General features: G+C 50.7%; 2 protein-coding genes across 2 annotated transcripts in view; both read left to right on the plus strand.

The window, feature by feature from the left end:
- The first annotated feature begins 4,599 nt into the window (after positions 1-4,599).
- Positions 4,600-8,291, plus strand: LOC125956895 (uncharacterized). The gene is made up of 4 exons (XM_049689168.1): positions 4,600-4,869; positions 7,040-7,165; positions 7,262-7,531; positions 8,061-8,291. The coding sequence occupies exons 1-4, from the start codon at positions 4,818-4,820 to the stop codon at positions 8,090-8,092; spliced, it is 480 nt and encodes a 159-aa protein (XP_049545125.1). The 5' UTR covers positions 4,600-4,817; the 3' UTR covers positions 8,093-8,291.
- Positions 8,292-17,541: 9,250 nt separating this feature from the next.
- LOC125956886 (tight junction-associated protein 1-like) overlaps positions 17,542-27,500 on the plus strand; it is a 12,891-nt gene continuing 2,932 nt past the window's right edge. The window contains exons 1-3 of the mRNA XM_049689157.1: positions 17,542-17,737; positions 22,092-22,442; positions 27,398-27,481. Coding sequence (XP_049545114.1) covers positions 17,696-17,737; positions 22,092-22,442; positions 27,398-27,481 — 477 coding nt within the window. The 5' untranslated portion in view covers positions 17,542-17,695. The remainder of the gene's footprint in view (positions 17,738-22,091; positions 22,443-27,397; positions 27,482-27,500) is intronic.

The following is a 27,500-nucleotide window of genomic DNA, read 5'->3' on the forward strand; positions in this document are numbered from 1 at the left end:
ACCGAACAAATTGCGTAGGTTTGCGTAGGTCACCCCGCACCATTTACCGGCATGACGACGGGGTAGACGGCTTGACGCCATTCCGAATATCCACCGGCAGACACCAGCTTCGAGCTTAGAGCTTCAGGATCCAACATAAAGCATTATTGATATTGTTTGTTATTGTTTCCGTCTGGCGGGTATCGGAGGTTTGTGCTACCCACGCTCACGCCACGCCATGGCCCTCGAGAAGTACCATCGGTACCAGTAACGCGGTACCGGGCCACAGACCAACATGCGGCCGTTTTCGATGTTTTGGTTTCGTTTCTCGCTTTTACAATTTCTGCAAACTCACAATGTGCGTAAGAGGATGAATTGTTACTCGAGCGGGACAAGTTCAGAGCAACTCCATTCGTCGTCGCGGCGCTATCGTACCGGATTTTGACCCCCGGATTCGGTTTCTCTACCCTCCTCGTGGGCGTAATGGAGCAATTTATCGTGTGTAGGACGCATTTTTGTGACCAGTTTATCGTGAAGAAGGCACAGCTACCGGAACGTAACGGGAACACCTGGGAGTTAAATCGTACACTAAATGTTATGCCAATGGTAATTGGTAACTGAATGCATACTGCAGTACATCATCTTAATTCACTTTACAAACTGATTGAGATTGGCATTTTATTTGGAGCTCAACACAATGCATTTAATTATTTGGTTTGGATCGGGAGCCAAAACTGGTAGACAAATCCCAAAGGCTGGTGATGGCTGTAACTGTACCTTTCGCTAACTAACGATCACATCCCGCCGGGATGTGCACTCTATCGAGAAATTACATAAATAGTTTAGCCGAATTTGGCTTATTTTCTGAACAAAGTTGTTAGGCAATCACTGCACTTCAACAAATGGTAGAATGTATTTCCATAAAATCCTTCCAGAATACTTATCAATCCAATATGATTTGCTCCTTTATTAGCATATTACAAAACTCTAGATTTTATTCTGTGTATCTTACGCTCTGTGAAGCGTAAGTAAAGCCTTTTGAAAATCGATGTTTTTGGAAATCGAAAATCGAAGATTTTTGTCCACGAATATGTAGATAAACGCCTGATACGCAGCAATAAACAACTATTATTGCAGCATTTTAGGCGTATAGCTACATACCCGCGGACAAAAAGCATCGATTTTCGAATTCGATTCCAAAAACATCGATTCTCAATCGGCATTACTAAAGCATCACAAAACTAATTAAATCTAGTGTCTTGTAGTATACTCAAAACATGTAGGTATATAAAGATTTGAGTACATTTTATTACAAATACATTTATCACTTCCAGAGTTCGGAATGCAACATGCGACGAACCGAACCGGGATAAATCTGTCCATCATTTTAGCACCCCACCAGGTTTAGTCTAACAATCCTCCCCGTTCCCCTTTCCGCGATCCTGACACACTCCTTGCGACCGTTAAAAGCTCCACAATCAACCCGAATTTACATAATCACAATAATCGTCCGGAGGATGCGGCCAACGCCTCCACCGGGAAGCAGAGGGGAGGTCGAAAGTTAATTTCCTTTATCGTGGCATGGCATCCTCAGGTAGACGACAGCAGACGGTGCTGGCCACGTGACGACCTGGCCTGGTCCAGCTCGGCACGCCAGCATTTGCCATTCCGAGCGAATTTGATTAAAACAATCCATTAGCTGCCGTTACACGTTTAGCATGCTCGGCATGTTTCCGTCATTTCCAGTACGGTACCGGCTGCGCGGGGTTCAGACAAAACCTTGAACGCGACGACCGAGCACGGCAGGAGTTCCCATACCCCACCTGCGTCGCTGGGGAGGGTCGTGATTTCCCACCCCCCCGGGTCAGCCCGGTGTGTCTGGTTGCTTCCAATACCGCTTAGCGTTTTCATTTTCTGTATCAATCGTGTTCGGATCGGAGTCGCTTTCCTTGGAATCTCGTCTCGTCGCCTCGCAACCCACGTCTCTGACGCCAGACGCATGGCATTCATTCCGTAGCGATAGTCTAGTCGCGATCAATCCTCTCGTACCCACGGCGGGAAGGAAGGCGGTTTCCGAGCTGCTCGAGCTCCCAAAAGACAATCAAACAATTGGAGATAAATAAACGTCATGCCGGTCGTGATGCTCGAGACGAACCTGAGCGGGTTGCGAGCGGATCCTAGCAGAAGGCGGAATGGCGAATGGCATCAGCAGACAACAACGACAGCTCGACTTAAGACCGAGAAGTGGCGTGTGAGTGACACGGTGAGGAAGGGGGTACGGGACTGGTAGCAACAAAGATTTTCCAATTTTCCTGCTCAACAGATGTTTTGGTAGCTCGAATATTGGTCTCCGAATCGCACAAGTAATCTTTTAAAATCCTCTCCCTCTCTGCATTCCGTGCGAAAAAGAAGGGTGCTCCGATGGGAGTTGAGGATGGAAGATGAGTTTTGCATATTGCCGGCAGCATCGATCGATGGATGCCATGCTCCATCGCCACGCAACGGGATGATGGCCTGAAGCATGGCCTGCTAACCAAACTGCTGCTATTTCAATTTGTCTAACAAAAGAGGACGAAGAACATGAGGCCAGAAAGGACACTATTTCTTCTTCCCCTTCTTCTCCTTCTGCTGCTGCTTCTTGATTCATTCAAAAGGCGTAGCTTTTGCTGGAAATGTCGATTCAACTTTTGATGGAACTCACTCCTGACGACCGTTGCGGGTAGATGCACCAACTACCACCAAACAACAACAACAAAGTTGTAAAGAAGATGATTACAACGCCGGTGAGCTGTCTCGAAAGGACAACAAACCGAAGCGGCCACCACACCGCAGCCGCAGACACCGCAGTTATCGCCATCAGACTCACCATTTTGATCGTACCGAGTTAATCTTTAACCAGTTTAATCTCTGGCAGACGAGCACAGCGGACGGCAGCCACGATAGACGACCTTGAACTGTCTGCTAAATATGCAATTAGAAGCAGAGCGCCGGTTGGAAGGATAGGAAGCTCGAAGCGACCCCCCCCCCCCATCCTCCCTCCAATAATGATGCCGGTGTGTTGGGTGTGTTTCTCGGAAAGTTTCCCAACCCAACGCCCGAACAGGGTTGGGGTGCCTCAGGGCGTTCTCTGCAGCCTCTGGCCAGGGCCAACTTTCACTAGAGCGCGTGCAAGTCTCGGGACTCTCGCGGCCCTTTACCTTCTCGACATCTTCTGGCGCGCGCGCGCGTCTGAGACGATTCCGTCTGACATTATTTATTTACTGGCTATAGGGCCAAGAAAGGGACACCTTTCCCCCCTCGCACCGGGCTCCATCCGGCTCTATCCAGGAGTTAGTGAGAAGGTACGACATTTACATCATTACGTCGTAGAGCGAATATAAATTGCGATATTATACTCCACCTCGGGAACTTCTTCGGAGACGTAAGGAAAGGAATCATCCGCACCTCATCTCGTCGCTTCTTCATCGCTTCACGCCTGGCTGGAGCTGTCGAAATGAAGAACTAGCGAATGGGAATGCTCGATAAAGTGCGCATTCGACCGGTACGACGACGACGACGACCAGGTTCGATGCTGGCAAACGGCAGCTGCTGCTCCTCTTGTGGTTCCATAACTCACACAACTCGTGTGTGTGGTTTACGATTTTCTGGCATTTTAAGACGTACGGACCCATTACTGTCTCCCTTTGACATTTTTTTCTCCCGAAATTCTCACACACATACGCTTCATACGCTTAAGAGATTCGTGGGAAGTTGATAGCAGATAGCACGGTGTTTGAAGGCACGGTTATGGCATTCACTCGCTCTGCCCTTCGGATTCTGCTTCCAAAGAACCCACGCTTAGAACCTTTGGACCTTAGTAACGAGCGCGACTTCGACCCTAAAATCCGGTATTAGCGGTCATCAAGAGCCGCGCGCAATCGCGTATCCAGAATGTTCCTTCTAAGCAGTCCAGTCCATCAGCTGAGCTCAAGAACTCACCAATCATCATTTATCTTCTGCGGTTTTTTATTTAGTTCAGCTCGTTTTATTCAGTTACGGCCCACTACCAAGACCGTCGTCGTCGTCGTCGGCGTCGCTGGCATGGCAACACGTTCATTGTTGACCCAGCTCAGGGACAAAGAAAGCTCACCCTCCCCTCCCCCCTCACCTCCCGAGTGGCCTTTACTTCGGTCCCGATTCCCCGGTGACTGAAAACCTGATTCCCCAAAAATTGACAACCTGTTCAACTGGTTAGATAGCGGCGCTGTGGGCGATATGCAAAATTGAGACAAACAAAAACGCTTTAAGCGAGGGGCTGGTCAGTTACACGGACCGCCGGCCAAAAAGCGAGAACCATAGAAAGTGGATCGACTGTCGTCGAAAAGCATTTGGAGACACGATCAATCGTGCGATCAAAAATCTCATCTACCCCTCCCCCTGCTGTCGCTTTGAAGAGACCATAAACCAAGCCAACCTGCCGACCCCCCACCCCGCGCAGCCTTGACCATGGCCATCGCGGTGGCCGACTGGTGGTTGGCTGCAGAAGGAAGGCTCCGGAGCTAGCTGACGATCCTCCACGGAAGGTGGCATTGCGGTTAAGCGTTCAGTTAGCGTCGATTCTTCGTTAGCTCCGGACGAGCAGCTCGTGTCTCGGACGGTCGGTTGGTCGGTCAGTCGAGAACTTGGCCGTCTACAAAGAACTGTTGCTGTTGTAACCGCACAACCGGAACTACTGGCGTGGCGTGACTGAATCGCGTTTTAGTAACGGCTAGCCGGCGATCGATCGAACGAACGAACGAACGATCTCTCACCGTCTGTCGCGTCTTGTACCTCGTTGTGTTTGAGATTCAATTCCAACAATGGCACGTAACAGTAGCAACAGTGTTCTGGTTCTCGGTGTCTTAGTGGCCGGTAAGTATGCAACCCAAGTACCCAGGTGCAGCCCAGGAAGTGTACACCGTTTACACGCCCGAGAGTGCGATCGTGCTTCAGTTAATGGCCCCCGTTCGTTTCGATCCATTTTCCAAAACAAAGCGTTCTCTCTGGCATGGCCACACGTGAGCGAGAACTCGTGTGCCATGTTTTGGGTTACTAATTGAGCAGTTTAAAGCAATCGAAACTCGCCGTCAAGCGACGGGTCAATCGACTCTGTTTGCTGAAGCCCTTCAAACGAACGTGATCAACGCGTTAAGGCAGACGAAGGATTTTAATTTTCCAACCGCGATTTTCCCTCCAACCATGTGTGTGTGTTTGATTGCCAATCGAAATCACGGTCAAGCGAACGCCAGGCGAACCGTGTGGCCGGCCGGTCGAGGCTATATGGAAATGGAAAACCTTCTGGCGCGCCATGACGCGCGATGCGTCTGCTAATGAACGTGCCAACAGACCGACGGTGGGAGGGAGGAGGAACCGCCATTATCTGTTTATGGTGACCTCAAGTGGTGGCACTGCAACATGGTGCTTCCGGTTGTACGCTGCGACGGGGGTTTTTCCTCAATGAATCTCACGAAATTACCGTGACTGATCGACGCGACGCGTAATGGTCAGTGACCTTGCGAAGCGCGAGCTGATGCGGGGTACGAGCGGGGCTCTAACCACGAATTGCACGTATCTGCGTGTGTCTTGGTGCCTAGTGACTCCTAGTAGCTCGCCTCTCGTCTGAAGAAGCCGAGAAGAATCTGATTCCGAACTCGAGGAAAGCAAACATTTCTGCAGTTTTCCGGGAGAATCGTCCAACCTGCACATCATCCCGAGAAAGAGAAGGACAGGTGGAGAGAAAGAGGGATAGAATGAGAGAGAGAGAGAGAGAGAGAGAGAGAAAGAGAGAGAGAGAGAATGAGAAGAAAGTAAATGGAGCTTACGGTGGGGTGGTGGTTGATGGTTCATGGTAGATTTGCAGCCAAATGGACATCCTACCCGTGGTAATCGCTGGCAAATAATTACCGAACGTGATCTGCTTTTGATTCGAGGCTAATTGAATAGCCAGAGTGCGGGCGTCTCCGTTGGATAGCGGTCTCGAGACCACACGGCGGGGCGCCGCCACCACCGCCACCGCCACACTTTTGCAACGTTCAACCTGTTGTGTGAGTAGCTTGCTTGGATAGCCGCCACACCGGGGGGAGGAAAAGGGGTGGTTGGGGCATTTGTTTGAAGTGCAGCGGATTTTCTCTCTTTACCTTCAATGGCAACATCACGTTGTTTAAAGTGCAGGTTTGATGTGTTCAACTGCTGCTGCTGCTGCTGCTTTTAATCAGTTCAGGGCTTCCTGGTAGATACTATTTTTGAAGAGGTACTAAATCGGAATACGTCCAACTCCGTTATGCAAGCGACGAAAAAGACCAAAACAATCAAATCTGGTTCCAAACAAACTCAACTCTGGTTAAGTAATCGCCCGGCTCGGACCCAGTGTCACTGCCATACACCTGCCGGTCATTCCAATTAGTGGCGCTGCGAAACAGACGAGAGCGTGCATTAATGATGCAAACCACTCCCAAAGCCCCAAACCAGCGCGCTGTTCAAGTTCAAGGAACACAACCCATGGAGTCAATGGCCTCGGGCCGCGTTCTCACAGCCACGGCTAACTCCGTCATGCCATAAACGCCATCTTAACCGGATTTGGGATTCCATTTCTTTCTGTGTTAGTCGGTGGAGGTCACCGGAAACATGCCAACCCCCTCCTCCGGCGGAGGGAGGAAGGGCGCCTGCGATTGATTTTCAAGCCAATTCGCACTACTGCAATCCGATCCCGAGACGGTGATTCCTTCTCTTCTCTTCTCTCTCGCCACCTGGATGATTATTTCGTTAACTGCCGGACCTAATAATGGCCTAATGGCCGACCTAGCCCACCATGATTGAACTTTACTAGGCGCCCGGATTGATGCAATAACTCCCACCCTTTCGAGCAGGGGCCCTAAAGTCCAACGGGAGTCTAACGGTTTCGGCGATCTGGAGCTCGTACTAATTCCGGCGCCGCCGCCACCGCCGCTGCTGCCGCTGCCGTTGTTGGCTTGTGTTTTAAGCTCTTCACATCCTCCACACCCTCCTTCATCACGGCTCCCCGTTGTCCATTTCTCTTTTGCAGCCATTTGGCTGCTGCTGGCCCTTGCCGTACTACCGAGTGATGCCAATTCCGTGGCCGGCGGACTGCAGCGATTCAGACGGCAAAGCCCGTGGCTTCATCGAACACCGACCACCTTCAAGAAGTTCGGTAGGTAACGCGGTAATGCTGCCCCTGAAATGAGGCCCAGCGCTCCAAGCGGATTAGGAACACTTATTAACTCGCTACCCCACCAAAATCCCGCAGTACGGCTGCAGCATCCGGGAGCCGGAAACCGGCAGCAGGCGATCGCCACTAACACGGTGTTACCGTATGAGCCGGCGAAGGAAACGACCACCAGCAGACCGACGGAAGGAACGGAAGCGTCGCGACCGGCCACCAGGTCGCGAGCATTCTACAACTGCATGTCCGGCTGTTTGACCCTGTCCCAGTACAATCCGGTGTGTGGCACCGACCATACTACCTACCACAACGAGTACAAACTGGAGTGCGCCAACCGGTGCGGCGCTAGTCCCCGTAAGTATTGCGGCCACTTTCTAAAACCAACCTAATCCAAAGGTTCGTAGGTTAAGGACTTGCGCCTTAAAAAAAAACGACCTACGCAGCCATCGTGAGTCCATAGTTTAGGTCCAATCCCCAAGTTTAGCTTTCAAATCAATGGTTGACGACCTCGTGGATGGACCTTAATGTCCAACAACTACCGAACATACAGATTTGCGATTCCGAGCGCAGCAGCAATTCAATTTCACGATTTAACTGCGAGGTCTGAGGCGCCATAATGGATCTCGCCACTACGTCGATTGCTACAAACCGGGGGCACATCCGGGCCTACCTGGATGATATTTCATAGCCTATTGAGCTGCGAATAAATTAATAATCTCGCTAACGATCCACTCACACACACACATACACACGCCAGCATAATTTACCTTAATTTTCCTTTTTTTCCCCTCTTTCTCTCTCTCTCTCTCTTTCTCTCTTTTTCTCTCTCTCTCTCTCTCTCTCTCTCTCTCTCTCTTTCTCTCTTTCCATCGCCTTTACACAGGAGTATTAATCAGGAAATCGGGTATCTGTTAGACAAAAAGTCAACATTTTGCCAGCAGCAGCAGTAGGAGCAGCATCAGTTGGCGATGCCGACGGAAAAGCCACGGAAACGCCACGCTTCACGCTGGGAAAATCAATGACGCGATGCGCGGCCAACCCAACCACTCACCTACCCCCTTTTTAGGGTTTTACAAAATGTGGGCGGGCGGGCGTGAAGATTTCTAATTTATTTCTAAATATATACCCCCCCACGAATATGGACGTAGCATAAACACGAGTTTTCCTCAAGAAAAAGGGCGCATCCGAAAGAAGGTCCAAAGGGGCCTAATGAGGAGGGAAATTCCAATTTTCATCCGCATCGGTGACGATGACGACGACGACGACGCGGTGGCAATCCTGCGCGGATCACGATATCCGCGTGGCACACACACACACACACACGCCTTCCGCCGGCGATTTGCGTAACCTGCACCATGGTGACGGTGTTTGTCGACTAATTGCGGCCATTAATAAGCGCCACAGCCGGAAAAAGAAAAACAAGGAAGAAATGGGTAAACGTAAAAAGGGAAACAACTCCCCCCCCCTTCCCTTCCTCCCCTCCCACCATCGGTATTTTGTTGCGCAACGAGACCGCTCGATCGGTTCCGAGATCGAGCTAGCCGCCCGTTTGGAGATAGTCTCGAGTTTCCGCTCCAGAGAACATCTACCTCCCCGGATCGGTCCGTTTTGTAGTAGCGTAAGCGCGTGTAAAAGTGTTCGACATTAACTGCTCCAACCGATACGAATCTGCTCCACACCAAAGTGCCCTGCTCATTACTAGCCATGCGTTTCATTCCACCACCACTACCACCTCCCTGGGGGCGTTTGCAAGCTCGTTATCAATGACTAGTGTATGTGTGAGTGTGTGTGTTCTCTGGGAGCATAGATCTTCGAACTGACGACTGATCCTGAAACGAGGTCATACAGCAGGCACGCCAGCTGAACCAGAGTGACAAGACGCACGAGCAACGAGACGAGCTGCCGCTGGCATCCGGTGGCGCCCCGCAAGAAATGGAAACATTCCACATTACCGACTCTCTACACGGGCGCGAGAAAGCTGAAAATGAGATGAGAATGAAAAAGGCGAGAATGTCAAATCCCATACAAATGGAAATGTAAAGATACAAGTAGGCTGTCACAAATGTATGGGATTTGACATTCTCGCCTTTTTCATTCTCATCTCATTTTCAGCTTTCTCGCGCCCGTGTAGAGAGTCGGTTACAGTTCGTTTCGGGACGCCGGGAAAATGGAAGCTAACGATCGAGGGCCGGTGAACTTTGGCGCCGGCCATCACTACCACGCCCGCGTCGAGTGGTAAACCCCGGTAGCAATCGACCTGACCATCGCGCCATGACCCATCATCAAGCCAGCCAGCGCCGGGGCCCGGGGCCGAGACTGAGGCACATAAAAATCATGTCACTGTAATTGGGCCAAATCGCTTTTCTTTCGCCTTTTCTTCCGCTGCTCTCCCTCTCTCTCTATCTATCTATCTATCTGTCGGCCACATACACTCCGTTGTGGCTACTTCGTTGTGGCCCCCGTGTGGTGTGTCTTCCGCTACCATTTTTTTTTTCGCAAGGAATAAAGACGAAGCACATCGCAGCATCAATCGGGCTGGCTTCTTTCGGGCAGGTCTTTACACGCTTTCGCGCATGATGGTCACCGGCGAGACGAGGAGAAATGATTGCAAATACGCAAAATAAATTGAGAGGAGGTCATCAATGCGAAACATCTTCGCGATCACGATCTCACGCCGATGGCCGTCCGCCGTTGCGTTTGAATGAAGATAAAGACCCTCGCCGAGAGGGCATGGCCTTCGGCATTCCGGCAGCCACACCACACTCCACTCGAGCTCCCTGTTCAGCGAGATTGATGGAACGCTCTGTATCGGAAGGGTGGAAGCATCCATCATCATGGCGTCCATCGAAATTCAAATTCGTCGTCAAGTGTTTTTTTTTTCGTGTTTTGAGCGCCATTTGAACGCCCGTTTTGTTTATGCTTCCAATTGGATTCCTTCATCCTGAGGGGGCCCTCGACCAGTCGACGCGATCTTTCTCCAAACGCGAGAGCGATCGCCAGCTAGAAAGTGATGAGGAATCGATGGCACCAATTGGGTTGAATCGCGTCTCACCTGCCGCTGCCGCTGCCGCTGATGCTGGTGAAAACGAAAGCGCTCACACACACACACACACCTCGTCTGGTACGCATTTTGGCAAAAACGTTTCTTTCGTTAAGCAAATGATAGGCCAACGGCCCCAGACGGCAGCACAGGCCAGAGCGACGCCAGACGGTTTCCCAATTAACGGTGCCAGCAACAAGAATTGCAACAATTAATCCGGAAACATCTTCATACGAATCCGAATTCCGAGAGCCACGCTTTCGAGGGGCACACGCGTGATTCACGCGGCACGCCTTATGATCTCAGAATCAATTGCATGCGGTCGGAGTTTTCCTTTTTATCCGGCGGAGACCTCGAGGGGTCAAGGAAAGTGCACCGGGGCCATAAGGCGTTTGCGTTGGTTTGTGTCTTTCTTCGAATCATAATTAGCTCAAACCGAAACCCGAAACACACCAGGCTACCAAGCACCAAACACCGTAACCGTCGTGCAAGGGCACTTTCCTCCATCATCATCATCATCATCAGCAGCAGCAGCAGCAGCATCAGTAGCAGTGGCAGTAGCCTCATCCGTGATCGTCATCGTAAATGTAAGGCACACACTCACAGAGAAAGTGATCGCGGGAGCGGACAAACGCACGAGCGCGCGCGCGCTCGCTGACCCCAAATTTAATTTCGATAATGCACCTGCCCAGTGACTGCTCGCCACAGATGCTGCTGCTGCTGCTGGCCACACATGTGCTGATGTGCGCATCAAGGAAAAGACGGGGAGAGGACGACAACGCCGTGCCGTGCGCAAAACGTGGCGTAGCGAGTCCGCCGTCGAGTGTAATGTTTTTCTCGCATTTTCAATTTCAATTAATTTCGTTTCCACCACCCCAGCTCGCCAGCGCCCGCAGCATGCTCCGGCTCTGGCTCCGGAACATCCGGGGGCTCCCGAGGCTCCGGGACCCCAAAAACTGGAGCCCATTAAACGGAAAATGGCCGGATGGCAGAAAAGCTGCTGCGGAACAATTAACGCACGTTTAAAAGTCTCGCCTTCACTCACAACCCACTACACCCGGGACCGCACACACACGCACGTTAAAAGTCGAAGGAAATTGGATGGAAAAGCTCTGCTTCGCCGCATCGAATCCCATCATCCCGCCCGGGTGGCCAATGGCCGATTTGGGATGCTGAAAAATGAACACAAAAATGGGGTTTCATAACTAACTGGACGAGCAGCACTTGGCTTGACGGGCGTGTCGGTGGTAATGCTTTGATGCTTCTCCGGTTCCGGTACCGTCTTTTTCTTGTTATTGGACATGCAGTTGCTGGTCAGCACGTCAATCATGCCAAGCCCAAGATATACGTCCAGTCCTCGAATGTAGTGTGCAAGCCACAGACTCTGAGGAAACACTTGTCACTTTTCGCTCCCAGCAGAAGCAGCTGAAAAATTGTCAAATAAACATGAGACCGGACGAGATAACGTACTCGCGGTTTCTGCAAATGGATTTGTCCAACCAGCGAGAAAGATCTGTTGCAAGATAAACTGAAATGGATCCTTATCCAACTCGTGATCGAGATGCACTTGCAGCGATCGTATGAAAGTACCACGAGAAAGTCCCACAGTTTAATTGGGAAATGGAACCTCCAGATCCAAATCATATTTTGGCATCCCATTAACACCGAGCAATCGAACTCAGAACAGAACTTCGGTCTTTACGCCTTAACACATCGATCTCGCATCATCCCAACCGAAAGATCTCGACGATGTTGATGAGGACGGCGGGGAAAAGCGAGCTCCCGCAAAAGCTGGGAAGAAAAGCAAACGAAAAACACACCCCCCACCTTCTAACGATCGCATCGAATGGTGTCGAGAGAAAAGAGATGATCTTCGAACGAAGGCAGCAAGCCGAAGGGGTGGAGGGAGGAAGCGAGATCGCACAACATGCGTGTGTGTGTACCTCACCGTCACACCAACAAACCAACCACCGATCGTAAAGCAGGGGGCACACCTCGTCAAAACACCACCGAAAAGCCGGTCCGTTGGTCCGGTGGAAGGAAAAGTGGAGAAAATACGAATGGATCCCAAACGACGGCTGGGCGGCCGCCAGCAGCCAGAGTGTAAAGCCTCAAAATCTTTGATCAACTCGAGCCCGTTGGCTTATTCGGTGTTCAGAGCTTGCCCGGAACGGTAGCTCCCTGGAGTGGAAATTGCGGAAAACCCAAACCAATCGAAGTCAGTGGTGCGCTGGATTTTGGAGATCCCAGGAGACTTGTGGTTTTTTGGTGATTTACTGGAGTTGCCTTGGAGACTATTTGCTTCTAGTGTGCTAGTGTTTAAGGCAGGTTTTTTTTTTAAACAAAGGACCCTTAAATACCCGCTACAGCCAGTGCGGTTCGTCGAAGTTAAGAGGAATCGGAAATAAAGTGTGACGTCCGGTGTTGCTGCTGGAAGAAGCGGGAAAAGAAATTTACTCGTCCAACGCAAAGTGTGAACACTTGAGGTAGTGAAGGAGGACAATCAAATCGAGTCCGTACGACTCTGGCAGAAGTGTAAAGTGTGGCAACTACAAAAGAAGGTGGCAGCCATGAAGACGCTGTTGGTCGTTCTGCTAGTGGCAGGTAAGCGATGCTCATGTTGAGCGATTTAAAAATCTGATCTCGGTGACACTCCAGGGATAGCAAAAACATGTTTCTACAACCTTGGCCTCAAAACGTGGTTATCACGAGCACTTCGCTAGTGGCATCGAAACAAACCTTTACTAGCAAAATCATAGCAATCATTGACACAGAAAAATCTGCAAACCCCCTTAATCGCTATGGATTTAAGCACATTGAAATGAAGAGATCTCTTGAGGCACGTCACAGTTTGTGCTGATCGCAATGTGTTGTCCCGCCAGATAAGAAATCGGATCCTTTTGCTGCACAAGATGATAGCACTTTAGACACTTCGCACAGTGAATTAAGTGGAGTAAGTTTCGTTGGTTCGTTCGTTTTTGCAATCAACTTCCCCACCCGCCCAAATAACCCGAGCGATCGCGATGGCACGGAATGGGCAAATGGTAAGGTGCCAATTCGGCACCGCCGTATGCGCAATTACAATAATGATGAATCCATCTGCTTTCCATTCCTTCCGACCCATCACCCTAACGTGATCCGCGTGTGCATTATCGATCGATTGGGGTTTCCCGATTTCGATTTCAACCGATTGGTCCATTATTTTTGGTGAAAGCTTGTCGAGGAAAGCTGCCTGCCATGCATGCCAGCCCTGATGCCTAATCCCTGGTGCCCGGTTTCCCAATACACTTCCACAGTGCCACTCGTTCTGGCGGCGGACAAGTTGACGAAAGCGACTCACAAATCGTCCTCGGTGGGTGCGGCCAAGCTGGCAGACAGTGTGGCCAGTGCGTCGACGGTGACGGAGTTTAAGAAGATTCGCAAACCGAAGCGATCGAACGGCGAAATTCCGCTGCTGATCATCCGCCCGGTGGAGAAGCGCCGAAAGATCTACTTCAAGGAACCAACCGTGAAGATCGCCTCGGGTGGCGTCGCGACGTATGGCACTTACCCTGGTAAGCCGGACAGGGACCCCTCGAGATCGATCGATCCGAGATCTACTGATCCATTCCATTGCTTTTATTCCTCATTTGTCTTGTCGTAGAGCTTCATACGAGCGATGGTGAGATGTTCACGTTGGAGCACATGCTGCCCATCCTCAGTCTGGAGGGTATGCTGAAGGGCTTCTCGAAGCATAGCCCGGTGCCGAACCATTTCATACCGTCGCCGCAGTTCAAACCCTCGGACATCCATCACATCGTTGCACCGCAGAAGACGAAGGAGGAGTACCATCTGTCGTTCGGCGATAAGACGCCACTCAAGCCGAGCCAGCTGCTCTCGATCTCGTCGCACAAACCGACCGAAGCGATCCCGGCCCAGTCACTGCCGTCACCGCCGCCACCGAACTACGTACCGGCCGTAAATTCCGAAGATCAGCTACTGAAACTTGGTCAACCACAGCCTTCCTTTTCCCCTCTGGTACAGGAGAAGCCAGCCTTCGTCAAGCCGGAACAGTTGCCGGCGAGCTTCAACTTCAAGGTGCAACAGCAGGAGGAGGTCAGCCACTACAAAGTGAACGCGATCCCGCTCAAATCACCCCAGGAAGCTCCTCATCAGGCTCATCTGCATCACCACGGCGGTGCCACAAGCTACGTCGGAAGCCAGAACGAACCTCCGAAGTACAGCAAACCCGTGTACCATCATCATGGCCACGAGCAACAGAAGAAGCCTCAACTGTCGTCGGTCACGACCAATTTCTACCACCCTAAAACCATCAACGCTGAGCAGGAACAAGGCCTTCAGCATCCGAGCGGCTTCAGCCAACCGCAACAGCAGGGCAATGTGCAGACGCACTTGAGCTACTATTTCCCGAAGGAGGAAGCGATCCCACAATCGGCCAGTCCTCAGCAGCAACAACAGTACCAACAACATCAGCAACAGCAGCAGCAGCCACAGCATCACAGCCACTCGCAAGCTACTTCGTACAGTAATGTGCAGCCTGGAGCGGGATCCGGAACTGGATCGGCCAGTGCCACCACTAGCAGCGGAGATCATATCGAGTTTGTTGTGCAGAAGCAAACGATCCACGAGGTACCGACCACGGGCCAGCACGGTGAGAAGCCGATCCACAAGACCTACAGCTCGCACATTAAGCAAAAGTACCAGAAGCAGCATCATCAGCCACATGTCTTCATCCAGAAGTACTTCGAGTTTCCCGGTGGTAAGGGAGGTAATCACAAGAACGTGGTGACCGAGTATCATGGTACGCAGAACGAAACCACGGAACAACATCACCAGCATCAGCATCCGGTTCATCATCATCTGCCGGAGCCACAGGCTTATGCTGCTCCTCAGTATCTGCCACTTCCGCAACCTCAAGCCCTACATCAGCCACATGCTCCAGCGGTCCTCGTGTCTATGCCGACGGCTCAAACACTGCACCAGAGCCAACCACATCACGTGCACCATCCGGTACACCATCCGGTGCATCATCCTGTGCACCACATGCACTCCGGTCCAGCTCAAAGTTACTGGAAGTTTGGGCGTCGTAACCAGGACATTAAGCCCGTGGTCGAGCACACAAACGAGCCGGAACAGGACAGTCAGCATGCCGGATCGGCCGCGATTCAAGTCAAGCACACCTCGGTCACCACCAGCAGCAGCAGCAGCAGCAGCAGTACCTCTACCACTACTCCGGCTGCGAAGGACACCAAAACACAAGAATCCAAGGCCCAGGATCGTATCGATGGTGATGTGGTCTCGAGCGGCAACAATAGCACCGTGAGTAACAACCAGCAACCCACTCGTACTCCGAAACAGATCCAGAATAACTGCGAACGACGCTGCATCCGGAATACGGTGGCACAAGCGAACGAGCCCGTCTGCGGAACCGATGGCCAGACGTACACCAACCGTGGCAAGCTACGGTGTGCCCGGACATGCGGCAAAGATGGTAAGTCCGCGACGCTACCGCGACGACAACCGCCGATACCCTAACTCCTTTCCAATCCCCATTTGCAGATCTTGAAATTCGATCTTACGGTGAATGCTCATCGTCCGGCAAGAACGTATAATGACGAAGGCAGCCCTCCCAGCACCCTACCCGACCAGAAACCGGAAACAGTGCCCCGAACGAGCACGAGACGAGATGATGGCCGCGGTTGATACGGTGCGTTCGCTCATCCGTGTGGTCTTCATTTCCGGTTTCCGCTATTCGGTTACCTGATCGGAAATTGTGGAGTAAATTACTATCCGAAATCATAAGACGATTGCGCATCATCGAGACGATGATGGGCCCCCGGTTTGTTGGTGGCGAGGTCGCAAGAAGCCGCTCCGCGATAGTTTGTCCCTTTTCACTATTCTCCCGTTTTATTCCTCCTCCTCCTGGTGTACAATCCGATCGTTCGGTTAGTATATTTATAATATTTATTATTTATTTTCTTCACCGGCCCTCCCATCACGGTGTGCTGCTGTGTTGTTATCGATCATTTGAGTATTGATTTGGTTTTTCTTGCGGTTTTACATCCTTGTCGGTTCGACAACTGGCACCCTCTTCTCACGTTTTAGTTTGATAAGATTTAGGCTAAGAAATTTGGAAATGGCTAGAGCGCGACCAAGGATGAAAATAAAGACGAGTGTAGTAAACGTGAAAAAGGTTTTTTTTTTGCGTTAGGGTTTTGGCTAAATCATCTCTCTCGGCGAGAGCGTTTACCGAAGGTTTACTGAAGTTGGATAACTTTCATATGGATTTAGATTGAGTTAAAACCATCTGTTGCTAGTTTAGTGTTCCCTAGTTTAGTATAAAGATTAGGAGTTCAAAACATCCGTCCGATCCGTCGAGTAACGGTCTTGGAAAACGGGAAAAATTTAAAAACGCACGTGCGTGCACCACGTGTTTAGGATGGTTGTTGACGGGTGGGTGAGGGGTCCACGAACAGAGCTTAGCGCCATCTACCGGTGTAATGCACGAAGCTAATGGTTTGCTTGAAATGTTTTACAAGAAATAATTTGCTAGAAGCGCTCTCTCGCTCACGCATTGGTGCGAAAGCAGAAGAGGGATACTTGGTTCATTTGGCCATCTTCTGGCTATATTTTTAATTTTTTTTGACCATCTGGCCATCCCAGGGGGTGGGGGGAGTTGGGGGAGCTGCAGCAAGATCCCCAAAAAGGCCCAGGAACAACGAAAAATTGCTGTCTGGTCATACTTTGGCCATCGTCGGTGGGTCGGAGGTGGTCGTCATGGTCACATCTTCTTTTGATCCACCATTTGCTCCAAATTCCCATGGGTCCCAATCGATCGCCCATGGGTTCTGTACTGTTCGTCTCTTCTATCACATCTTCTTTTGATCTACCATTTGCTCCAAGTTGGCCATGCATGATTCCTTCTTGAAACTAATTTTAATTAAACAGCTTTTGATTCTACGAGCTCGCACATGGAACAAAACCGAGAGACCAGTATAACAATATAACGATAAATAGTGCATTAGTAATGTTAATTTGCCATGTAGAGTCAGAATTTTTTTTTCCAATCGAGAGACAGTTCTGTGATCGAAAAGGATCTCTTTCCGGCACCGGAAACACGCGGAGTTCATCACCGACGCCGACGCCGACGTCGGAACAATGAACAACTCTCGCATGAAATCGCATGAACGAAAGGATGAATATACGTCTTTTCCACGCACGCGCCTCCAGCGGTAGCGGCCGCGCCACATCAACCCTGTACATCTTCTCCTGCTGCTGTCTCGTATCGTGCCGTAGTTGTATCATGTCGAAGGGTAGACCAGCTCAGTTAGGTGTCAGGTCGGTCGACTGTTGTTTTGCTGCCGACCCCGATGATGCAAGCAGCAGCAAAGTGTGGTGTTTGACCAAGTGTGTGAGCTGCTAGTGGAGGCGCCAGTGCCGGACGGAGGAAAATATTGGGAAAATTGGGTGCCACCAAAATGTCGTCCACCAGCGAGCAGCAGCAGCCGCAGCAGCAGCAGGTACACTACTCCATCTCTCCGACTCCGTGTAATTGTTGGGCGTGAAAGTTCCCGAACACACACGGCGCTCCTCCTGTCCTGCGGTGCTGTGTGTCCTTTTGACTTCCCGTTATGAGTTTTCCAAACGCTCCCTCGCCCCCCAACCCACCCAACTCCAGGAGCGGGTGGTCGTGGAAATGAATCCCCGCGCGTGTGTATGTGTGCGCGCGTGTTCCGTGTGTGTGGCGTGTGTATAAACGAGGACGATGTGTTTGTGTTTGCCAAAAAAAAAATGCGCTGCAGTAATAAAAGGACACTTTCCGCAATTCGCCATTTAAAGGACATCTTATCAGCGCTCTCCGGCAAAGCACCGGGACTGTCGTGTGAAGGGCAATCTCTCAAGTGCAATCGAATGGTCCAGAGATTTCCATCTCTCGTGAACTCGTGCATCCCAAAACAAACGAATTTTCCACCGAAAATGACAGCTACGCACGGCCTACTACTACTGTTGCCAAGTGTTTGCGTTTTCCTTGTTGCATAGTAGCAAGGACCCTCTTCGGGGTGTGTGTGCGATGCGATGAAAAGCGAAAAATCTTAGTGATCATGGTGAGGGTAAACGAGGGTAGCGCAGTTGCAGGATATTCTGGGCAGCGGCGACCACAATAACGAGAATACGGCAGGAAGTAGAAACACCGATAGGACTGCGCGCACCACCAGCAGGAGCTGTCGTGTCAATGTTTCCCTCGTCTGTCGGATTTGAGGCCACCCCTCACTGCGATGAGCGATAAATATTGACCCTCCGGCGTTGCCAATTCTCCCCTCCCTGGTTTGGATTCTATTTCTTTGTTCCTATGTGATGTGTCAGGTGGGCAAGCAGGCAGGCAGGCAGGGAGGGAGGCACCCCCTCCCCTCCCTTATGTGCACGAGCCCCACCACGGACGAACCGAACCGTATCGAATCCGGATTCACTTGACTGAACCTCAGCTACACGGGAATGGCAGCAGGGGTGCCTGGTGCTTCTGCTGCTCATGATGAAATTCTTTAAATGTTTTATAATTTCTTCCGGGCTTTAATTTTCTATTTAAAAAACTTCTCACTTCCAAAAGGAAACCATTTTCGAACCGGGTGACAATGGAATTGAATGCTTCCACGAGCCACACAACTCAAGTACCACATCGCTAGACGTGTCCCCTTTAAGTCGCTGGTTTTTGGCGATCCGTTAGAAATCCATTTGTCATCTGAATAATGCAGGGGACAAACTAGAGCTTAACAGTGTGTTGTTGTGTGTAGCAAAGGAGACATTACCCTTCGGCAAGTAGATTGCATTTAATCCCGTCGATCCCTGCAATCTCTACTCTGCTTTGCTCCGGCCCCCGGGGGAGAAGAAGGTGACGTAAATCGATGTCGAAGGGTAGACCACCAAAGTGCAATGTGATTACGTTAATGTAACTACCATTGGGGCTCGCAGTAGGCGATGCGATAGCGAGCCCATGCCTACCCCGAGTCCCTTTACGTCCTAGATGCAGATTTACGTGGTAACGGATTAAAAGGGGCAGATTCCCTGCACCCCAACAACGGTCTGCTACTGCTGCCATTGTTTGCGTTTGCCAAACGGATGCGATGCAGTGTTCGTGTTGTTGCTGGAACATGTGAGGCTGGTGCAGTGTGTGTGTGAGTGTTGAGTTGAGCCCCCCACAAATGACGTCAAGGCGACGAGCAGCAAGAGGCACGCGATGATGGTCCCGGGGTATCACTGTAATTTTATTTTTTAATTAATTCCACCGGGTGGCCACCGATACCCGGCCATAATAGTAGTAATTGATTGTCGGTGAGAGGTAGACCTCTCCCATACCTCTGACCGGAAGCTGCCCGCTCTAAACAGGATTAGTGATCCCGAATGCGGGAATGGCGCGGTCGGGGCGGTTTTAATTTGCAACAGGTACCCCCCCCCCCCGCCTTTCCCCCTTCCCCGGTCCATCCATCAGTTAACCATCAGTCATTTCCCCAGGACTGTCTCGCGTGCTACTTCCGCGATGGTAAATGGGAAAATTCAATTATCCGCTCACCAACCGAGGATGCGTACGAAGCCCGCGGCGTAGCCCAAAAAAGGGTTTTCCATCAGCACAAACGAATCCGGATACTGAAGATTCGTGCCGGCCTTCATTATCGTACCCTAACCGAACACGTAAACTGCTTTCGAAAGATTTCCTCATTCATTTATGATGCTACTACGGAATGATGATGATGACGGGACCGATGATGGGGCGTCCCCTTTGGGAGTCTGGTTCTGGTCTCCCGGTAATGTCTGATGATGGGTGCAAAGGAATTGAATTACTGTACCGTTCAATCGCAGTGGCATGGCATGGCGCGCATACGTTGAGTTGCTATGGTTTTTAATGAGATTATGCGCTGCCGAAAGAGACGAGCAGGCGCGCATCAGTAACCATTGGAACGTTGCCAGGCGTCTACCATGTCAACTACCACGTCAACTCGATGGCGGCGGCAACCACAAGTCCTGGAGCAGGCCAACCAATCTCCATCATTTGGCAACCGGCATCGCACATCGAGCCACGTGAAACGCCGGTCAACCGCAAACCTTACGCCCCGAGGTTGTCATGTTGATGCTCGTACTGCTGGCAGTGGTAAACTATCCATCAGATTACCACAAAACCCCTTCCCCAAGAGTGTGTCATCTGCGTTTTGATCTACATCCGCGTCTCTATCGTCGTCCCGTCGCAACGCTATCAACGGTGCTAGCTTATCAGCCGGCTTCAGTTTTCCGTGACAACCTCGCGGCTCTCTGTGTGCTGCCTGTTACATGCCAGCCGCGGTTCGCGTCCACCGTAGTACAGCATCCGCGTGGCCTAGCGAGCAGCAAGATTACAGACAGCTGCTGCTAAGAGCAGGACAACCAAAGGGAGAACCGCTTTTGCGCTAGATTAAACTGTAATAAATAAAATTTCAAAGACGCTCGAGCTGATTACCACCGTGTATGTATGTATGTGTGTGTGTGCATGTTGTGTGCGCCACGACGCCGCTATTTTCTGTGTTGGTTGGCGTCTTTCCTATAGTGGTGGAGGCGCTTTGTTCATTCGCGGGCCTTATCTGCCATGCCACACGGTGCCAGACTGCGCCCCGAGGCCGTACCGAACCGTCTCTCGCGAGAGTTTTGTGAAAGAGTTGCGTTTAGTTACAGCAGTTTCAAGTTGTTTAATGTTACATTAAGGTAGGTGCGCTTTCCGGGTGCTATGAGCTGCGAGGCCAACAGAATCCATGTTCTCGTGATAGGATACGTTTTCAATTTGTGCGAAGAGATTGCCAAGCGTTTGGTGATGTTTTCCAATTTTTCCTGTTTTCCAAAATTTACACAAAATCCTATCTGACATTTTCTCATTCCGCGCCAGCTTCGTGGCATCTGTGAACGGAATCGGTAGACACGGACTCCTGCCAAGGAACACGTCCAATCAGTCAGAGCTCCAGCGGTGGTCGGTGTCTCCATGACGTTCGTTCCTTCGTTCGTTCTATCAGACGGCGCTGTGTTGTGCACGTTTTGAGCGATTGTTTTTTCACGTATTTGCCTTGCCTGGAAAAACCGAATCACTCAAAAGCTGCTGGCCCGGAACAAGGCGAGAGAGCAAAAGCAAATACAAAACCAGGAGCGCCGCCTCGCAGATGAAATTCGCGGATCCCAGCTCTCTGAAGGATCTTTGGTGTCCACATGTGCATGTGGCAGTGTGGTTGGTTGGTTGGTTATGGTTCCGTGTGGTTGTCGCTGCATCGTTTGCCATTTGTTTGGATTTTTACATCGAGCTTTTCCATCGAGGTGATGAGACATCAGATCCTTTTTCATCCGTAGTCATCCGTGGCGAACACTGTGTTCCGTGCATATATCTGGTGGCGGTGTGGCATTTATGGATGATCAGAGATACATAGAGTCCCCTTCCTCGCCAATTGTCGCAGTTCTCGGGAAGGTTTTGTTATTTTTGCGAATGAAAATACAATACCGAAGGCAGAACTCCGTTGCCACATTTTCCAGATCGACAATCATTGGAAAAGCCCCCCGACTGTCGACCTCGTCGTCCGGAACAATGGAACCGAGACCGGCACAAACGGGGAGAGCTCCAGCTCTCGAGAAAAGTGTCCCCGGACTGACGCTTGAAAGGGCCACGTTTTTCCGCTTTTCACTCACAGGATTTTCCCTCGTTTTTCTGACTCATTACTTAGCGGAAAGGGGCCGAGTTCGCCCTTTTCGCTCGATTCAATTGTGATCGCTCGTCTCAGGGTCTGGCGCTGAAGACCTAGGACAACAATAAAATGTCCTTTCCCGATGATGTGATATCTCACCCGTTTCTGTTTCGCTTTTCTCCTTTCGCAGCACCAACAGCAGCAGGAGTGTGAGGTGCAGCTGGCGGCCGAGATCGAGGTGCTGAAGAGTGCACTAGCCAGCAAGCACTCGCAACTGTTGGCCATGGAGAGTGCCTGCCTGCAGGAGAGTGACCGCCAGGTGGAGCTCGAGGACAGCATCATCGCCTGGCAGGACAAGTACGAACGGTTGTACGAGTCGCACAAGCGCGTCCAGAAGCTCAATCAAAACCTCGAGGACAAGCTGCTAAAGTTGGTCGATCGGAACTCGGGTGAAAGGGCGCAGCTCACCACCGATGTGGCCACCCTCAGTGTACGGCTCGCCCAGGCCAACTACAACATCCAGAGCCTCAAACGAGAGATTGTAAGTATATCCGTTTCCCCGCGTTTCACTCTTTTGCATTTTGCATTTCCGAACGAATGAACGAACGAACGAACGAACGAAAATAGAATCCATTCAACGAGGTCGACGAGACCGAGCACATGATTCGATTATCAGATGAGGCGGCCTATCCCGCCTGCCCGGGTGCCCTCTAATTGAACATTGAAATTCTAGATTTGAAGCCCAACGTTGCTCGATTCTTTTCGGCTCCGTCCTGGCGCGCCCGCCCGTCGTCGTCGTCGTCGTCGTTGTTCGCTTTGCAAAAAACATGCCGCAACGACCGACCAGTACTCTTGTTGCTGTTGCTACTGATGACTCATGTTGCTGCAACGAGTACGCGTGTGCGTGTCCGGGTGTGTGGCGTAAGCCATGACCTGATTTTTAATTGTTCCAATCGCCGCCTCTTGTAGCTCTGGCATCCTAAGTTCCTAACAAGCGCCATCCTGGGGGCCATGTTTCGATGTTGCGAACTCGAATAATGAGATAACCCTCACTCTTTGTCCCGCATTGGAGCCTGGCATCTCCTTAGAACGAGGAATAGGCGATTGAAACAAAGATTGGTGCCAACCATGGTGCTTGATTGCAGACGGTAGTCGTTCGCTGGTCGTTCGATGAATGGCATTGTGTTCAACCTGTTGGCGGTCTGGTTGGGGATACTATCGATAATATATAGCTTATCGATCGAACCTTTTGCGTTTGATTGCAGACCCGGTAGAGACCAGAAGAATTTGATGGATTTCTATACCATGCCGCCATTCGCCTTTGGCCATTCGCAGCACATTTCCCCAATGGCCGCTGCGCTCGTTTGATCATTGGATTTTCTTTTCATTCGCTGGCCCTTCTCTCTCTCTCTTTCTCTTTCTCTCTTTCTCTCTCTTTCTCTCTCTGCTGAGTCCTTGAATTGGAATGCGATGTGACGCGTAGGGTTCCATCGAAAACCCTCTGAAAATGGACTTATTGAACTAAAACAAATCGTTCATACCCCGCCAACCGAGCCGATACGGACGGTTCCGAGAGTTCTATTTTATTTTTCTCGAAATTTGCGTTCGGTTTGTGAGTCCCATGATCTTGTCAAACAAACTGTCGCACCATCGTCAAAAGGTGGCGTCAAAGTCCCGGCGCGAGGCGGGTCGGACCCAAATCGGTCAAAATCGGTCAAACATCGGTTCGGTTCGACCCCTCCCAGTGGGATTACAACCCCAACATCCTGTGGTCAATAGACATTCGCTACCGTGTCCTGGCACCTACTTCTTCTTCTTCTTCTTGTTCGGGCGCTTGTTAACGTCGTTCAATCCAGTGGGATAAACCCAGGGCCATTCCGCTTAGCACAGTGGAGGCTAGGGCTTAGCGAAGCGGAATAAGTGTCGTCAAACCAGTGTGCTCCAGTGGGCCGGAAAATTGGGACCGCACGCACGGAAAACAATCGGAAATCATTGCCAGCCAGCGAGCGAGTGATGCCGGGATGCCTTTTTTGACGAACGTGCCGAAATTCCTATATTTGTTCCTTCCATTCCATCTGCACCTGGATGGCGTGTCCTGGTCCTGGTGTGCGTGTGTGTTAATTCTGCTGCTGCGCAACACATGATGATGCCTGTTACCTTCAACAGACGGTCCGATAACAGACGCGAGTGTCAGAACATATTGGTGCGAGATAGCGCCGTTCAGTTCCCCCCTCAAACGACGAATCTGAACGAAGTAACAAAAAGTAATAAACGCCATTCTGAATGACACAGCAGAATGCCCATTCGCAAAGGGGAAAAGTAATTTCCGGGCCACGAGTTTTTCTTTCAGGCGCGTTTGAATCGCGCGTGCAGCGTAAATCCGAGGGTACACTAGCTGGATTTCTAAAGGAACCCCCATTTGGCTCTGGCCCTGGCTCTAGTCCTGACCAGCAGCCGATAGCAAGAACCATCCGTCAAAAGTTCTCAGGACGACAGTGGAGCCGTATAATGTCGACTTTGTAAAACATCGATCTCCGCATCGCCGCCGAACGTGGGCCCCCAAAAAACGTGAATCATCGTTGTAATCCTCTTGACCTAGAATACCGAGGGACCCGGGAACCAGGGGATCGGGGGTGGTGGCTTTTAAGCCGCTGGATGATGCTGCCATAATGGTGTCCAAATACAATGTTTAAGTACATTTGGTCGTTAAACACACTTTGCAATGCTCTCTACCCGGCAACCAGCAAGAATCGGTAACGATGAATCGCACAAACAATCAATAAAATGAATCTATCTGGTTTCCATTAAAGTCTACCCTCAAACTGGTTCTGGGTAAAGTTCACGAACACAATTTATATTTGAATGTATTTTACTTTGCCTAGTGCTCCCGGTTTTTTTTTTTATTCAAAAGTACCATTACAATCTGGCTTGGCACAAGGTTATGCAGCGCATTATATTTTCTACCGTTGCTATGATCCCTAGCAAGGGATTGTGCTAGTTACGCCAAGGTGCTATGATGATATGATGCAACAGAACATTTTTCGCTTCAAAGAAGTCTCGTCGCAATCTCTCGTTACTCCGTTATCTAGCTTCTGCATCAATTCTCCGGAAGTAAAACAATCGCGCGGCCGACATGAGACTGAAGAGAGGGAGAGACTATCGGGAACCACGCCATGGTCCGTCCAAAAAAGGGGAGAAGAACGATGAGTCACAAGAAAGAAGGACGACGTTGCTTCGTTTCAAGGACCTTCAGCAGATAATCCTTCTACAACGTCCTAATGGAACGGTTTGGATACGCACGCTTGACGTTTCAAGCACATGCAAACTTCCGTCTAAGTCCATCTGATTGGACGCGTAGCCGATTAGGAAAGGACGAGGACGGTTCCAATGTTCAAGTAGATCGAAGAAACAGCTAGAAGTGCTCTCGGCTTCGGTGCATGATTTGATAAGCCGCTGCCATTGCCGGTGGATTATGTCGGTCTCTATCGCCTGCGTATGCCTCTGGGAAGGGAATGCCCGAATTACCCCTTTAACCGGTGGCACGTGTTGCTGAACACGCATCTCTTCCGCCGCCGCCGCAGTCGAAGATAAAGCCCAACGGTCGAGTCCCGTCGGTGTAATAAGCGTTTCTGGAAGCGCGATACCGCGATAAGCTGTGTACTGTGAGGACGGTAGGCACGCTGTTTTGCCTGAATAATGTATAACCTGTAACCTCTTTGGTGGTGGTAGTACTCTCTTTATACATTTCCCAGTAACTGCTGCTACTGCCGAAGAGCTTCTTCTTTCTTTCTTTGAACGCAACCGAGCTCTATCACCCGAGGGCTCGAGGCGCTGATGTTCCGGTGCGACCGAGGATTCCCTCGAATCATAATGAGGAGCAAAATTGTCGCTAAATAATTAACTCCCAGGTGAAAGTGTTACATCTTAGATTAGATTTACACAGCAGTGGCTCACGGTTCAGATCACACGGACAAAACATCGGAACGGAAATCGTGCGCTTCTAATCCGGCTGATTGTGTTGAGTCGCTTCCCGGGATGCTTCTCCGCGGCACGTGCTCGAGAGAAAATCAGCTTTCCAGTGAAACCATTTATATCCCTGCCGTGGATCCCGTGGACAAATGCTTCAAACAATGGTCAAAGTGTCGCCTTTAAACATCATTCAAACATCGAGAAGCACTTGTTTGAATCAACTCGAGAGCTGGAGTGCTTGATATCAAGATTAAGCTTCATCATAAGCCCATTCTAGGGACGAATAGGAATAGTTCAATTCCGAATTGATGTGCCATTCATCAGGAGGTAGCATGATGTTTATGATGTGGCCACTCACAACCTGATCCTTCTAATGCTCACCCAATCGGCATGTAATCATATACCCCTACAGGGTCAGGGCTCTCTACTCCCACACCAGCGACAGCGACAACGCCAACATATACACGGACATAATTACATTTCCTATTGCGCTCGCTGACGACTTGCTGGCGGGCTACATCCTCCTCCCCCCCCGGTAGGCCACCAACTCCCGGAGTAGGGAACGAATTGCCGGAGGAATATTTTTCCATTAATCTTCCTTTCTCTCCCATCCGAGTGGGCCACGACAAAGACGAAGAAGAAGGAATTTCTCGGCCTCCTTTGCCCTTCGCCATCCGATTCCGTTGCTATCAGCGGATGGGCCGTGGAGCCCCGAAGGTCCTTTCATTCTCTTATTCGCCTGACTCTCTATCTCCAAGCCCCTTCAATAACGCCACCACCACCCTCGGTAGAACCTTCTACGAGGGGCCTCGCTGCTGTATGTGAGCGTGCGAGATGAAGAAGATGGCCATCAAGTTGGAATTAAAAAATGTATATCTCAATTTGCGAGCCCCTTCGGACTCTTCATACACTCGGACACATGCTTTCGCGCACACAGCACCCCTTGCGCCACGTGGCGGCTCTCACATGTCAGACAGCGCGAAAGGAAAATTGTTTGTGAAAGCACTCTGTGTGTGTGTGTGTGTGTGTGTGTGTGTGTGGGTTTACGAGCGGGAAAATAAATTAGAGATGATGATGGCCTGCACCGCGAGGGGATGATGTCGAAGCCGGGCCGGGTAGATTGACGTGTCGACCTACCGCCACCCTCCTTCTGTTCCTATTAGAGTGTACGAGCTACGGACTACTAGGATGACGTCTGGCAATGGATCAATCTTGTTTTTATTATTATTTCCACTTCCTTCACTTTCGCGGCGTCTGCATCCGGAAATGTGGTTGATTGAGCACCACACACATAGCCTGGGGACCTGGTGGGAGAGAAATCCCGAGGCCAAGCAGCTGGGGTTGGACGATAAAAGTGTCTCGAGCAAGAACTTCAGGCAACTTCCTGCCTTCCACCAGAAGACTACTACGACTCCCACTTTTCATTCTGCACACAACACACACACACACACACACACACACACACACACACACACATTCTATCCTTCTCTTTCTTTCTATTTCTCCCTCTTTTTTACTGTATTACAGGATCGCTACAAGACCGACATCAGCGTCGCGATTCAGTTGCTACAATGTAAACCGGACAGCTTCGTCTCGCCAAAACTTTCGTCGGTAAGAGTTTGGATGGTGC

This window comes from Anopheles darlingi, chromosome 3 (assembly GCF_943734745.1).
Source record: "Anopheles darlingi chromosome 3, idAnoDarlMG_H_01, whole genome shotgun sequence".
In the NCBI taxonomy this organism is placed as follows: Eukaryota; Metazoa; Arthropoda; class Insecta; order Diptera; family Culicidae; genus Anopheles; species Anopheles darlingi.